Source organism: Conger conger, chromosome 7, assembly GCF_963514075.1.
Source record: "Conger conger chromosome 7, fConCon1.1, whole genome shotgun sequence".
Lineage (NCBI taxonomy): Eukaryota > Metazoa > Chordata > Actinopteri > Anguilliformes > Congridae > Conger > Conger conger.
The window spans coordinates 42,124,599-42,141,543 of NC_083766.1; the positions used below are offsets into that span (position 1 = coordinate 42,124,599).

The 16,945-nt window shown below is 40.5% G+C and overlaps 1 protein-coding gene across 1 annotated transcript in view; it reads left to right on the plus strand.

The window, feature by feature from the left end:
• The window catches only part of LOC133133289 (cell adhesion molecule DSCAM-like), a 221,422-nt gene that overhangs the window by 124,884 nt on the left and 79,593 nt on the right, over window positions 1-16,945 (plus strand). Inside the window, 5 exon segments of the mRNA XM_061249396.1 lie at window positions 6,232-6,378; window positions 6,716-6,994; window positions 7,300-7,575; window positions 11,984-12,280; window positions 14,217-14,492. Coding sequence (XP_061105380.1) covers window positions 6,232-6,378; window positions 6,716-6,994; window positions 7,300-7,575; window positions 11,984-12,280; window positions 14,217-14,492 — 1,275 coding nt within the window.

Below are 16,945 nucleotides of genomic sequence, written 5' to 3' on the forward strand. Positions count from 1 at the left end.
TGTATGAATGGGTGAATGAGAAGCATCAATTGTATAGCGCTTTGGATAAAGGCGCTATAAAAATGCCAACCATTTAACACATATTTTCCCAGGCAAAACCCAAGGCTAAAACCAAGAGTAGATATTCAGAACTATTTCTTGTTTAACCAATCAATCTAACAGGACTCATCTGGGCAACAAGAAACACCTGTCGGTTGCTCACCTAAAAATTGGGTGGTCTGATACAAAAGGTGATATGTTCTATGTTGTTTAACAAATCTAGATAAAATACCAGGAAATAAAAGCAATTAATGCAATTAATGAAACTTACATTTCAGAAAATTAATTAATTAATTAATTTTATCAATTCATTTTATTATATCCTCCTATATTTGGAAACACGGCCCTATTTCATGTACATTGCTAACTCAATTAGCCCGATTGTTGATGGTTTGGGATAAAGTCAGGAAGTTAGGTTTCATTAAGGGATTTCACAATGTAGATGGGCTTGTTGCTGGGTTTTATGCACAAACCTTAGGTTTAAGGTTAATTTAGGAGGATGACATGTATGTAGTCTACATAAACCACCTCATGAAATCACTTTGAGAAAGCAGAAATTGCCTCTGCTTTTGTAAGCGAGGTTCTTGTTGACAAACAAGCTATCGTTGTAAGAAGAGCATTTAGAAGGGAAAGTTTTTTCAGAATGACAAGACCTTTCAAGGCTTTCTTTTGAGGGATTTAGTCGTGATGGAATCATTTACGTCCTGCAATTAATGGAAGTGCACATTTCTCATCAACTGCCAACACTGTATTGCGCTCTCACACAGGCACATTTTTACATGATCTTGGCGATGCTGAAAATACAATACATTTTATTTGTCTACTCGTACATAAATGCAACATACAATGCATAATCACTATTGTAAATTGTATTTCACATCTATGAAAGTTATGCCGGATTTAATTCATCAAATAATTTCACACTAGATGCATCAATTTATTCTAGATTGTTCAAGCTCCATATAAGAAAAATACAAAAAAAAATTATTCTTCTTATTATTAATAATAATATTTAGATTACAATTCTAATTTACAAACAGTGGCAACATTTTAGGTGGAGAACCGAAACAAACAAATGTTACACATATTTTTTGTGTGTACTATAGTCTAAATACAATAAAATACAGTTTGACAATTGACAGGCTTCCATTTCTCAAAAAATATTCAATTATTTGTTTTTTCATTAGAATTTTTTGCCTTTCACCTTGTTGATTTGTGTTCTGGCTTCTCAATTAGCTGATTGATTTTTGTAGTGCATAGAAACAGTGTCAGGGTTCACATACAATGATCCACGTGCACACACACACATGGAATCAAAGGATAAATGTCTGAAAGAAAAGATGTCTGACACAGTAGCCGCACTGCAGTGTGCTGCACCTTGACAATGACTGCAGTTGGAGCGAGGGGGTGTGCACAAGGGGCGGTGGGGCGGTTGAAGGGGGTGGGGGTTGGGTGATAGTGTGCGGATTTCGCTTAGACATGGAAACAAAATGCCAGCCACTATTTGCCTCCATCCTCTGACAGTGCTCGTATGCAATGCTCTAGGGAAAAAAGGTGCTTTGTGGGAAACTCATTTGGGGTCAGAGAATCCGAGTGTGAAGTTAGTGCTGGCTGCATTATTCATGAGCTGGGGAGACAGAGGAAGATGGAGATGAGAAAAGGGGCAGATGGAGAAGGGATAGGAGGTAGCAGACAAATACAGCAGGTAGTGGGAGCTGAGCTCACTGGGCCCTGCCTTTTCACCACAATAATAAGATGTCTGATGTCAGAAAAGCCAGACAATGGATCTTTATTAAACCTTTCATTAAAACTTCCTATTCAAGTGACAAAAAATACAGCAGTTCCATTTTTATTTTGCCATATTTTATTTCAAAATGTATGGTTCTGGTCTTCTATAGTCTGTCTCTGTTTAATACAGAGCATATTTTTATTTTGCTGCACTTTACTGTACCCCTTTTATTGTTCTTTGATCCAGTATAGGAACCAATCCAAGAATATCATTATCAAGAATATCAATATTCATTTTTAAGATAGAATACACATCCTCCTGCTTATTTCACATCCTTAGACAGATGTGAGTTGCATTTGCAGAAAAGACTTTTAGCTTATAATTATAGATGTTAAATTTAAAATTACAATTAGTCTCTCTATCCGTCATGAAGGATAGATGTGCAGTAATTCGTACATGATTCTGCTCTACACATTTCCCTCAAAGACGAAGGGGAGGTTTTCATTTGACATGACCATTTTATACGCAGCTGCAGGTACTAAATGATTGACACTCATGTATGCTATTTTATTTCAAACTGTATTTTGGCCAATCATTTTCTAATTACACATTATTAACATATGCATGCAATTACTTAATGAAAGATGGCAATACTTTAGGTTTTGTTCCGTGCTACAGTACATGACATATTTTGCCTGTTGTCCGTATATTTTGTATTTTCTGTTTTACCTATATATTGTTGAATTGTTGACCGATACAATGACATAACAGTAGACACTTTTTACCATAACAGATAGAACTACCAAGATGTACAATACATACTTAAGTATTACTCATGAATGTTTAGTTGATTAGAACCTGTTCAGAGTCATGTTTCCTGTTGATCACTCCATCCTCCTGTCCGCCCTGTCAGTAACGGGCATCTGTGGCACAGCCCTGGACTGGATTGAGTCCTACCTCTCTGGTCGCTCCTTCCAGGTTGCCTGGGCTGGTACAGTATCAACACCTCGGCCCCTTGCCACAGGAGTTCCCCAGGGCTCAGTTCTAGGCCCGCTTCTTTTTTCTCTTTACACTCGTTCCCTTGGCCCTGTGATCACTGCACATGGGCTATCCTACCACTGCTATGCGGATGATACCCAACTCTTCATCTCGTTCCCACCATCTGATACACAGGTTTCAGCCTGTATCTCTCCTTGCCTGAGTGACATCCAGAGCTGGATGGACAACGACCATCTTAAGCTCAACCCAGGTAAGACTGAAATGATATTCATCCCTGCTAATACCTCTCCCCATCTGGATCTCTCCATTTCCCTTGGGGATACCACACTTACGCCATCACCCAGTGCAAGGAACCTTGGCATGGTGATGGACAGCAGACTGTCCCTCTCCGAGAACATTGCAGCGGTGACCCGGTCATGCAGGTTCTTCCTATACAACATACGGAGAATCCGCCCCTTTCTCACCCCCTGCTCGACCCAGCTCCTGGTCTAAGCGATGGTTCTGTCCCGCCTGGACTACTGCAATTCCCTCTAGGCTGGCCTCCCAGCGTCCGCCATCAGACCCCTCCAACTTATCCAGAATGCAGCTGCTCGTCTGGTCTTCAACTTTCCCAAATACTCACACGTCACCCCCCTGCTTACTTCCCTCTACTGGCTGCCTGTCATGGCTCGCATCAAATTCAAAACATTGGTGCTAGCATTCCAAGCAGTTAAGGGGTCTTCCTCAGCTTACCTACAAAAAAATCATTAGACCCTACACCCCTGCCAGACCTCTTCGTTCAGCCTCCACAGGCCGCTTGGCACCTCCCCCTCTCCGAACCTCCACCTCACGCTCACGACTACTGTCTGTTCTGGCTCCACGGTGGTGGAACGAACTCCCCGTTGAGGTCAGAACTGTAGAATCTCTCCCCACCTTGAAGCGCAAACTGAAGACGCACCTCTTCAAGCAGCACCTCTCCCCGTCCCTCCCTACCTCCCTGTGAACCTTAATGGTTGTCTTTGTGATTTACTTTGTGTATCGGTATTTTTAGTTGGCTAGGTAAGCAGTGTTTGGATAGTTAAGTTTGGTCACTTTTGCTTTGTTTGTTTGTTTGTTTGTTTATTTGTTCGTTAAAAAAAAAAGAAAAAAAAAGAAAATTAAAATAGGCCCTGGTCCTGATCTTTGCTGTACAGGTAGCAGTTGACTGTATCTGTTAACTAGGGATTACATACTTGCAGCTCATTTCACCCACCTCTCTGCAAACAAACACTCTCTCTCTTGTTCTCACTCACTCTCACACACATACACACTGCTGCTGGCTGTCTGTCACACACAACAGCATTTAGACCACAAGCTGAAAACCCTTCAGGATATCAAATCCATGGTCTCTCATTTCTCATTTCTCAGGTCAGTGCTTACAATCGCAACATTCCTGTCCTTCCTTCCATCCATCATCTCCCTCGCTTTTCTTTGCTCATTCCATTCATTACATTACAAAGCATTTAGTACAGTACTCAACGAACTATGTAAAAATCTGTTCTTTTTAAATTAGTTTGTTATATATGAGTAAATATTAATATTTGCCGGATTGTTACATTGTTACAACGTTAATATTTTCACGTTACAATATGCAATACAAACAATGCACTATGACAACACTGATGTTTTGACAAGGTTATGTATGTTCAGCAGGTATAGGCCAGTAATATTTATTTCAGTTTGGGGTTCTGTCACCCAGAATGCAATGTAAGGGTTATTCTTCCCCTGTGTAGTGTAACGGCACGGCTCCACTGCAACCATCAACGTCAGCCATTGAACACTGAGGGAACGAATCCGTTGTAATTAATGACAGCGGCTCCACTGTAGCCATCGCTTCACGTTCGATGACAGCATCAAAGTTAGAGAATCGCAGAGGTTCATTTCTCAATGGTTGACGCACGCGTTCATTTAGTGAATTGATATTAATGAGAAAAGTAGTTGTTCTGCTTGTTTTTTCTTATTTAACTCCATACAAAAGTGGGATGTATGAGAGATTTATGAATTATGAGAGACTGTGGCTAGATAGCTAAATTAGCTGGGTACAAATGAACCAGAGCATCGTTGCTTAATCTTCTGACATCAGCATATTCTCCTGGGGATAAGTGTATATATACACTCAGTCAGCACTGTATTAGGTAGACCTTTACACCAGCTTGCTAATGCAAATATTTATTCAGCCAATCATTTGCAAATGCATAAAAGCATGCAGACATGGTCAAGAGATTCAGCTGTATTTCAGACCAAATGCCTGAATGGGGAAGAAATGTGATCTGAGTAACTTTGATTGTGGAATGATTGCTCATGCCAGACAGGGTGGTTTGAGTATCTCAGACACTTGTGGGATTTTCACGCACAACAGTCTCTAGAGTTTGCAGAGAATAATGTTAAACAAAAAAAGTCCAGTGAGCAGCAGTTGCACAGACAAAAATGCCAAAAAAGCTGACAAGTGACAGTAATGCAAATAACCACACACTACAACAGTGGTATGCAGAAGAGCGTCTCTGAACACACAATGCATCAAACATCTTAATTGGATAGGCTACAGCAGATGAAGACCAATAAGTCTAAAAAATAAGTCTAATAAATACCTAATAAAGTGCTCACTTAGTGTAGTATATGGTATAACATAGGTCATTATTTATTGTGAATGCTGTCACCCCCACCACACATCTCTGGGTTATCCACAGGATGAACATGATCTTATCACATACCATTCATATCATAATGTCTTCAAGTGCATTCTTTATTTACAGTGAAAGCAAGGAAAAATAACTCCTTACTTCTGTAATATTATTTTACACCTTGTAGACGATACTGTTTGAATTGAAACAAACTGTGAGCCTCCAAAGATGTTGAAGGGAAAGTCAATGCAATCCATTAATGCCAAACCTTTCACATACAAATGTTGTCAGTTATTACATTCACAGTAGTTTTACTTGACGGGATAACTGCAGAAACCAGCAGACTAGCTTGTTAGCTTTGCAGGCCTTTGAAACAGTGGACATCATAGGTGATTAGGCTATAAATTAATGTATCTTTTTCGTAAAACAATAACACATAATGGATAGGGAGAGAGGACACACCCAACACTGTAGCAAGGTGCACACTAACAGAGAGCAATCATAAAAATAAAAAGATAATCGCACATTCTGTTATGCTCCCAAGAAATGTATTTCAAAAAACAGAAGACACTGTGTTGAAATATCATTTTTGTGTGCAGCTATCTAAAACAATATGACAAAAATAAAGTTGTGTTTGCTATATTAAGGATTAGTTGATTTCTGTTTGTTATCACAAGGACTAATTCTATATCCAAGCCTATTGTACAATCGAAGTGGTTGAAGACATCATGGGAGATGAAATAAACTGCCTGTCTGTATCACGTCTGTGTTCCTAAAGGGCAAACAAGTTTGAAATCTTTCTTTGATCTTTGTTTTTTGTCTCAGGATCTAGATTTCTCATCACATCCATGGGAGCCTTGTACATAGTGGATGTACAGAATGAAGATGGATTATATAACTATCGCTGCATCACACGGCATTGCTACACCAGCGAGACCAGGCAAAGCAACAGTGCTCGTCTCTTTCTGTCAGGTGAGGTCACCTCATTGCCATGGTTGTATGTTCCGAATCACCTTGACAGAGCTCTAATGCACTTCCTAATCTCAGGCCTGTATTCAAGTATCCTAAATTCATCCTAATCTTTGACTTGCAATGTTTTGCCTTTTTTGATATGATTAATGATTGATTGATTTGATAGGATGCATTTGAAATGATATGATTAATTGGAGTGAATGCTTATAAAACATCTTTTTTTTTGCAAATAAATACAGTTCCTTGTAATTGTGTTGTGGAAAGATTATTGATTGATTGAACTCCAGTCTTGTACCTCCTCTTTTCCCTCCTAAATTTGTTGTTTCTCTCCCTGAAGACCCTACAAATTCAGCGCCAGTGATTGCAGATGGCTTCAGCCGGCAGGTGGTCACAGCTGGCCATCAGGTGGAGCTGCCATGCAAAGCTTCGGGACACCCACCCCCTAAATACCGCTGGCTTAAGGACAGCCGTCCACTCCAGCCAGACAGCCGCTTCCACCAGAGCATGACAGGCCTGCTGATAGAAAACACCCAGCCAGATGACACAGGCAACTACCTGTGTGAGGTCTGGAACAGCTATGGCAATGCCGAGGTTGTCGGCTGGCTGCTGGTCAAACGTAAGTCAGTAGCTCTGTGTCTTCCCACTATACTACCGTCCAGTTTTCACTCCATAAATGGACTACTGGGAAAATGAACCAAACAGAGAGATTTGGGTTCATTATATGCCCTCAGTAATAGCATCACTAATGGCTCTACCATAGCTCTACACACACCACACATTCATTGGCATAATCTCTATTCTTAATGTCTTTGTATTTTGGTACAGCTAATACCTCATGCAGCTTAAACTCATATTCATTCATTTTCATGCTATACGATGAGTGTACTCTCCACTGAGGTGTGGTTTACTGTCATGCTGCAGAGCCCTTGAAGGCTGTGATCAGCCCCCGAAAGGTGAAGGGCAGTGTGGGCAGCCAGGTCTCCCTCTCCTGCAGTGTCATTGGCTCAGAGGAGTATGAGCTCTTCTGGTACCGCAATGGAGAGATCATCCATCCCGGTGTCAACGTGCGCATCATCGGAAATAACCGGGAAAACCTGGTGATGGATGGCATGGTCAAGAGTGATGGCGGTGCCTACCAATGCTTTGCCAGGCAGGGGAAAATGTCAGCTCAAGACTTTGTTCAGGTCATCTTGGAAGGTAAGCATATCCTTTCAAATGCTTTTCCCGTAATTTGTACTGTAATTTTATGTAATACAGTATAAATGACTTGTATCACCATCACCTTCTCAAGCAAGGTACAAAACGGAAGCGGTTCAGTTACGGCAGTAATAAGCTGAGTCATCAGGTGGAGAGAAGATCATCTTCAATGTTCCCTGTAATGTGCATAATATTGCAAGCTAAATATTTATGGTAGCAATGCAGATTGAATACAGTGTATAAACAGATCTTCTCAATGCTGTGATTATCCAGAGATAATCAGAGCAAATACTGGTAAGAGGTGTTAGCTTTTCTTTGAAATCTTAAGGGGATACCCCAGTCTCATATTACTGAGCAGGTGTGTGTGTGTGTGTATGTGTGTACTCAGGCAGTTGCTTTGCAGTTGGGGGTAGAGTAATTGATCGTAGCAGCACCTACGCACTAATGAGGCCTGTGGTGCTGCCACAGTGTGACTGCTATTATTGAAATATCTCCAGGATGCTGACCTTGCTTCCAGTATAGTACCAGGACTCAGGTACACAGGAAGCAACCGGACTCAAGGAGGGTTTTTTTTTTGCGGGATTACTGTGTTTATCCCCACATTTACATTTTTGGGCTTAATCTCTAATATTGTCTGTGCAGAAATTATGAGGGAGGATAATGCTGTCAAACAACTTGTATTCGAGACAGGCCTTTATTTCTTATTAGGCTTCTGTTGTAGAATTTTATTCTTAGAAATAAAGTAAAGGGCTACACTTAAAGTGGGCCAACACTGTTCAACACTTCCTGTAACCGTTCAGAAACGCAACTTGAGTAGCTAAACCATTAATGAAAGCCAAAACAGATGCGTCTTCATAAAATACCAACTTGCCAGACACACCTTCATGAACAATAACAAATTAGCGTAGATAACAGCAAGTTAAGGATCTTTTTTTCCTAAAGTGCGTTTTATTGTGAGACATGCGTTTCATTTGGAGCAGCATACCGGTAGGATATCAAAAGATTTTCGCTTAGGTTTGGGATTTAATTAACTTTTGGACTGTTTGATTCAATTGCTAAATGTTGGGACTGATGGGCACTGAAATCTGGGGGGTATTTGATTGTTCACTGTTAAGTTTTATGTAGTTGAAAGACTGTCAGGATTTCCACCCGTCTGTTTATTGCGAGTCAAGGCAGCCGCTTTCATTCATTCATTGAACGTGCGCTGTGCTGTAAATACATGGAAACCTTATTGCGTAGCCAAGTAGCCTAAATTGAGTTCATTTTCAATTTTGCCTGATTTACTTTTGATTAAATTCGTAGGCTGGAATGCCTCGCGGCAACAATTGTGTTTAAATCTATACTGCTTCAGCTTTTGGCAAGCTACTCAGAAGAGGGTGGCAAGCGACTGGTAGCTTGAGAGCAACGTGTTGGAGACCCATGGTGTAGGACAACGACTTTTCATTGGCAACAGTATTAAACCAACCAACAATATAAAATATTAAGAAGAGCTCTTTTATTTCATTGAGTTAAATCGAAACAATGTCTTCTAGTGCTCATGGACTGATAGCCCTACTGATAGGCAATATTACCCTGGCTTATATTTGGGGGCCGGCCTTTATTTGTCCAAATCGACCACCCCCCGGCTATTATCCGAGGCCCGGCTTCAAATAGAATCCCGGACCCAATTTGAGGATTTACTGTAAATTATTTTGTTAATTTAGTCTACTCCATTTCACAAAGGGTTTAGTGCTGCCCTCGGTATATGAACTATATATCACTTGGCAGTCAGCTAAACACCTTCCCTCCATCAAGACTCCGGAGACAGTTATTCCGTTGTCCACAGGTTTATTGACATAAGGGACAGGGTGAAACGGCGAACAAATCAGACAATGCTTCTTGTGAATGCTTGTACATACAGTGGGGCAAAAAAGTATTTAGTCAGCCACCAATTGTGTAAGTTCTCCCACTTAAAAAGATGAGAGGCCTGTAATTTTCATCATAGGTATACCTCAACTATGAGAGACAAAATGAGAAAAAAAAATACAGAAAATCACATTGTCTGATTTTTTAAGAATTTATTAGCAAATTATGGTGGAAAATAAGTATTTGGTCAATAACAAAAGTTCATCTCAATACTTTGTTATATACCCTTTGTTGGCAATGACAGAGGTCAAACGTTTTCTGTAAGTCTTCACAAGGTTTTCACACACTGTTGCTGGTATTTTGGCCCATTCCTCCATGCAGATCTCCTCTACAGCAGTGATGTTTTGGGGCTGTCGCTGGGCAACACGGACTTTCAACTCCCTCCTAAGATTTTCTATGGGGTTGAGATCTGGAGACTGGCTAGGCCACTCCAGGACCTTGAAATGCTTCTTACGAAGCCACTCCTTCGTTGCTCGGGCGGTGTGTTTGGGATCATTGTCATGCTGAAAGACCGCCACGTTTCATCTTCAATGCCCTTGCTGATGGAAGGAGGTTTTCACTCAAAATCTCACGATACATGGCCCCATTCATTCTTTCCTTTCCACGGATCAGTCGTCCTGGTCCCTTTGCAGAAAAACAGCCCCAAAGCATGATGTTTCCACCCCCATGCTTCACAGTAGGTATGGTGTTCTTTGGATGCAACTCAGCATTCTTTCTCCTCCAAACACGACAAGTTGAGTTTTTACCAAAAAGTTCTATTTTGGTTTCATCTGACCATATGACATTCTCCCAATCCTCTTCTGGATCATCCAAATGCTCTCTAGCAAACTTCAGACGGGCCTGGACATGTACTGGCTTAAGCAGAGGGACACGTCTGGCACTGCAGGATTTGAGTCCCTGGCGGCGTAGTGTGTTACTGATGGTAGCCTTTGTTACTTTGGTCCCAGATCTCTGCAGATTCTGCATTCACTAGGTCCCCCCGTGTGGTTCTGGGATTTTTGCTCCCTGTTCTTATGATCATTTTGACCCCACGGGGTGAGATCTTGCGTGGAGCCCCAGATCGAGGGAGATTATCAGTGGTCTTGTATGTCTTCCATTTTCTAATAATTGCTCCCACAGTTGATTTCTTCACACCAAGCTGCTTACCTATTGCAGATTCGGGCTTCCCAGCCTGGTGCAGGTCTACAATTTTGTTTCTGGTGTCCTTTGACAGCTCTTTGGTCTTGGCCATAGTGGAGTTTGGAGTGTGACTGTTTGAGGTTGTGGACAGGTGTCTTTTAAACTGATAACGAGTTCAAACAGGTGCCATTAATACAGGTAACGAGTGGAGGACAGAGGAGCCTCTTCAAGAAGAAGTTACAGGTCTGTGAGAGCCAGAAATCTTGCTTGTTTGTAGGTGACCAAATACTTATTTCACCAAGGAATTTACCAATTAATTCATTAAAAATCCTACAATGTGATTTCCTGGATTCTTTCCCCCCATTCTGTCTCTCATAGTTGAAGTGTACCTATGATGAAAATTACAGGCCTCTCTCATCTTTTTAAGTGGGAGAACTTGCACAATTGGTGGCTGACTAAATACTTTTTTGCCCCACTGTAACTAAATATATCATGAACTAAGGTTACTTTCTCTTTTACTTGTACATTTAATCTATTAACGTATTGTCTTTTACAATCACTATCATGTATTCATCACAAGTAATTATTAGTATTTATATCCTTATGAAATATTTATTACTGTAGAAGTTAGCTATGCCATGAATTCAGTGAACACAGATAGCTCGGTAACATATTACAACATAACATGACAATGAACATAACATAACACATCTCTGAGAAATAATGAATTATGATTGTAGATGAAACAAACATATGATTATGTACCAACAATGCAACAAAAGGCTGAAGATGTTTGCAGATATTTGCTGGATATTTACTGGATCGAACAGATCAAATATTTTACATCCCATGAACACTTCTTACATGCCTGACTAATGGCTCTTGGGAAGTCACGTCACTCTTAATTATTACTCTCTGTTCTCAGCGCTCACCACTTGATGGTGCCAAAAACACATTTACATTAAACAAATGTAATTACCTAAATACATTATCAGAACTGGTTTGATTAGTTAATCTAGGATTGAATCATCCACAATTCATCTATCTCTACAAAAACATTGCAATCTTTACAGTTTATAGACAAGGGAGACACAGATTATTATTATTTTTTTACTTTGAAATTGAGGAACTCAGGCTCCCAGAATATAATATTTTGTTTTGGGGTTGTAGATCACTAAATGGCAACACTGGTGAGGGCATATTTTTTCACCAAGTGAAATCCTACAGAATACAGAGCCAAAAGAACATAAATTGTACAACTATACAAATACTTAAGGACTGCACTGTATAAGTAGCCATCAAGGGTGCCTTCAGTTTAGGAGGTAGCTGTCCTGTAGCTGTGCCACTGATCCATCACTTAACTGGATGCCTTTCCTTCCTTCAGATGGTACACCAAAGATCTTGTCTGCCTTTAGTGAGAAGGTTGTCAACCCGAACAAGGTAGTTTCACTGGTGTGCAATGTGAAGGGGACGCCCCTGCCCATCGTCACTTGGACCCTGGACGATGATCCGGTTGTGAGGGATCCTAACCATCAAATGGATGTGGTCATACTTGGCGAGGGCAATGTGTTGAGCTACCTGAACATCTCCAATACTCAGGTCCGGGACGGGGGTGTCTACCGGTGCACTTGCAACAACACAGCGGGAGTGGTGTCCTACCAGGCTCGAATAAACGTAAGAGGTGCTTGTCAGATCAGCTCCTCAAAAAAACACACATAACTCCTTTTGGTTGTTGAAGTTCATGCATGCTTTATGCCTACTGAAAGTGCCTAACTAAACTTCTGTTTAGTTCTGTTTCTGTTCTGTTTTTTCCCCTTCAGTTGCTTCAGACTTTATTTTGTGATTTTGTGTTGATATTTTCCTGCCTTTTCTGAGTTACATCTTCAGTTCCTTTGTCATGTTCTGTAAATGGTTCAGCTCGTTATGCAGTTTCATTCCTTCATAATCCCATTGCTTTCTCAAGTCCATGTCAAATTGCAGTAATGGTCCTCCTATTTATTCTTGATGTATACCTAATGAACCTGTGAATTAAATTAATCTCTTAAGAAAATATTGCCATAATGATGTAGCGCTACTTTTAATAATGTGATGCCATTTTTACAATTTAAATACAATTTAAATTAAGGTTAATGAGTTGCACAATCTGTTTTCCCCCTGTTATGGACGTGGCCTTATTGCAGTGGCGTCTAGTGAGCTCAGAATGACCAGCTATACCAGTTTACGCATTGCAGATCATTTCTACCCCAGTCTACTTTCCGTGCGGACTGTGGAGAAAGAAGTCTATAGGTGTCCGCAAATAATGTTGATAAAATGTGAATGACTTGTAATGCAAATATAATGAAATGCATAAGGCATAGGCTACTAAATAATACCTAATTGGGGAAAGCTGGCTATATCTGATGGCACTGAGTATTTTGTGAATTAATCGTTGTATTGATAGCCTATTCAAGGAAAATCAGGGGAGGTCTCCACCACTACTTAGTGATTAAAACAGATTTTTGTAAATTGTATTTATCATTCAACACAATGTGATGAAGCCATGTGTTAATTCCCGATTGATTAGTCAGATTTGTTAATCAAGGAACATTAAAGAAAACAGTTTGAGATCAATGATTGGTTTAAAGGAAAGTTCTGTGCTCACGAGACGCCACTGCCTTCTTGTCCCCATGGCCCTTTAATTAAAAGCTTGTACATTCCAAAGTTTTCAGTGAGTTGCATTTTTGGTTGCCATGGTTTTTTTTTCCCTTTTTCAATACCTTTTCAATATAATTTCAACACCTTAACGTTTTAAATCTAGTACCTTCATCTATTTTGTAAGTGGATCACATAAATACATATAAACTTATGAAATGAGATTCACTGATATTTTCTGACAAATTCTGTTTTTGCAAATCTCTACTGGGCAGACAAATGTAATAATACTACATTAAAATTTCTTGACACACATTATTTTTTGGAAGATTTGCCAATGACTTAATGTGTATTTATGTAACATTTGACACCTGCAGAATTGCTTGCATTCATTTGTAGATTTCTGAGACATAGCAAGATGTGCAAATTTATCCACAAAGTTTTTCTTCACCGAGTCTACTCCTGCCAATCAAGTTTTAAGACGTCTTTAGGCCCGCATTACTCCAACCAATCAAACGCACCCATTTCAAGGGCATTTCCTCTTCGGCATATGGCAACATAATGTCTTTTGATGTATTCAAACTGATCCATGATCCCTGGTATACGAACCCAACACTGTAGTCTGAAAAACATCCCCATACCATGATTTTGCGCCACCATGCTTCACTGTCTCCACAGTGTACTGTGGCTTGATTTCAGTACCCGGGGGTTGTCTGACGTACTGTTGACGACCACAGTACAAGAACCCGAAAATAAAAATTTTAGAATAACAAGAATAACACGGCAAAATGTAAAGTTGATTAATTCTCACCGGCCCGGTCAACCGGGTTAACAAGCTGGTGTACAGATCTACCTAATAAAGTGCTCACTGAGTGTACATTCATGTGGTTGGCAGACTTGCTAAACCTTTGTGCTTTGTTCTCAAGTAAACACCCCATTCTCAAAGTCATTTTAACAAGAGTCTTATCTCTTATGTTTCATTGAAGGGGCTCCAAGGATCCGGCCAATGAAAAACCTCACGGCCATAGCTGGGAGGGACACCTACATTCACTGCCATGTCATTGGCTATCCATACTACTCCATCAAGTGGCACAAGAATGGCAACCTGCTTCCCTTCAATCACCGCCAGTGTGCCTTTGAGACCAATGGCACTTTGAGGCTGTCAGATGTCCAGAAGGACATGGATGAGGGAGAGTACACCTGCAGCGTGTTGGTCCAGCCAAAGCTGTTCAGGAGCCAGAGTGTGTACATCACTGTGAAAGGTAGGGCCATGAAATAACTTAATGATGAGAACAGGCCACTAGTGTACCTTCTGCAAAGTTTGCCTAAAAGCTAAATAAGCATTTAGCACCCAACGTATCAAGCAGGTCTTGAAAGCTTCCAGTGTTTCTGCCTCTACTACGTGTCATGGCAAGCTATTCCACACAGTGACTACTCTGTGTGAAAAGATACTTCCTAATGTCTGTGCAGAATTTACATTTATGCCCTCTCATTCAGCTGAACAAACTCACTCTGAAGAATTTCCCGTAGTTCACTTTGTTACTTCCTTAAATGCCTCAATTAAATCACCCAGAACAGATTAGGCATCTTTTACACATGGAATGAATCTTATTGCCCTTCTTTTAACTATCTCTTTTTTACTGCTACAGCACATTGACTAGAACCTGAAAGAGGTTCCAATTTTGTCCCACGCATAAAGTAATCCTGCCTTATGTTTTTATTTCCCACCTGTGGAACTTTACACTTTACAGAGTGTGTTGGTGCTGTCGGAGTCTGCCTGAAATTAACATCTTATTTACAAGGGTTTACAAGCTACATTTTGTGAAAAAGGCAGATAAAACGGCACAGCTAAAACAGGTGTTTAGTGTATTGAATATCTTCACTGCGTGTGGCGATGTCCATGCCATGTAAAAGCATATCCAGTGCAGGAGAAAATTTTCTCCCAATTTGGTAGCCAATTGTACCCCATCTAATCCAATTTAGGGCTAGTGTTAGATACACCACTCACACCCCATCCCTTGGCGGCCCGAAGGAGAGCGACACACCTTCTTCAAGCCGTCTCATCTCATGCTCATGACCGTGATTCCAAGGCGTCCAAGGTGCTTCTTGTGCAGCGATCAGCTAAGCCTGCCATGTCCATGCTTTGGAACAGCAAGCCAATTATGCCGCTCCGCGAGAGCAGGCCAAACTTTGGAGGATAACTAATCAAAACAAACAGACACTCTTTCCGCAATGGACAAAAGCGATTAAAAGCAGCATATCATTGCATTTAGCCTTCTCATCAGCGGCAACTTCAATTACTGTCACTATGGTACTTCAGTCACTTCCCACTGCTTCACATGGTTGATTTAATCAATTATTTTGTAAGTCATTTCAGTGACAAATACCCAGCCTTAATTATTGCTAGGCTGCATTAATCATTCATTCATATTTATTAATAATAATTTGTTAGATTTTTTTTCTTGTTCTGTGGACATAGTTTGATTCTTGTTGCAAAGATTATTTCAGTGCATCTTCTAGATCTATATTTTATATGTCACAGATTTTGGCGGCGGCTTGGATGGTGCAGTGGGTAGCACTGCCGCCTCACAGCAAGGAGGTCCTGGGTTCTAATTTGCATGTTCTCCCCGTGTTTTTGCGTGGGTTTCCTCCGGGTACTCTGGTTCCCTCCCACAGTCCAAAGACATGCAGGTTAGGCTGATTGGAGAGTCTAAATTTTAAGAGTCTATGTAATAGCCTGTAGGTATGAGTGAATGGTGTGTGTGCCCTGCAATGGACTGGCGACCTGTCCAGGGTGTATTCCTGCCTTTCGCCCAATGTATGCTGGGATAGGCTCCAGCCCCCCTGCGACCCTGTTCAGGATAAGCGGGTTAGGATAATGAATGAATTTATCTGGAATCCCTTTATTATAGTTATTACTGCAGTTGACGTTATTGTTAGGTATTGTTAGGTAGCCTGGCACTTAACAATTTAGGCGACCTGTCCACAACAGTTAAGACTGGACAGGTCTTAACTTTCTAACGTCTTATGACACGGAAGAAGGACAAGATGCAGAATAAATCTGGGTATAATCAGCTAAGGTTGCGAAATGGCTGTAACTCGAAGAAACCCTCGTACCTAGAAGCTAGCTAACTAGCTAGCTAGTACCTTTATTAGTCACAGGAAAAAATACAACCAAAATTAATCTGGAACCCGATTATAATAGACTACACATAATGTTAACACTTAACACTGGAGTCAAACTATGTTACAACAGTTAGGATTCGCTTCCAAGAGGACGAACCAAAAAAACCTTTTTAACTTGAGTGTCACATTTCATGTTTGTCATGTCATGTTTTATGTTTAGTTATTGTCTTGGTTATGTTATTGTCATGTCACGTATTATGTTAGTCTAGTATCACCACGTTTTTATGTTTCATGTCATGTTATGTTTCATGTTTAGTTGTTGTTACGATTTAATTGCTAGTCTTGCCATGTCATGTTATATAGTTTATTGTCATTGTTTTGCAAACTTGTTATGTCACAATTTATGTTTCATGTTATGCTGTGCTGTTCATCGATTAGCATACACTTTTTCGTGTCTTTCTGCAAATCTTGCATTCCTGCTTTCTCTCCCTTTCTGTCACTCACACCCTAATTGTTTCAATTTCCCTTGTCTACTTACTAATCTACTAATGCTAGATCAGTTGGGATAACAACACCATCCTCACTACCA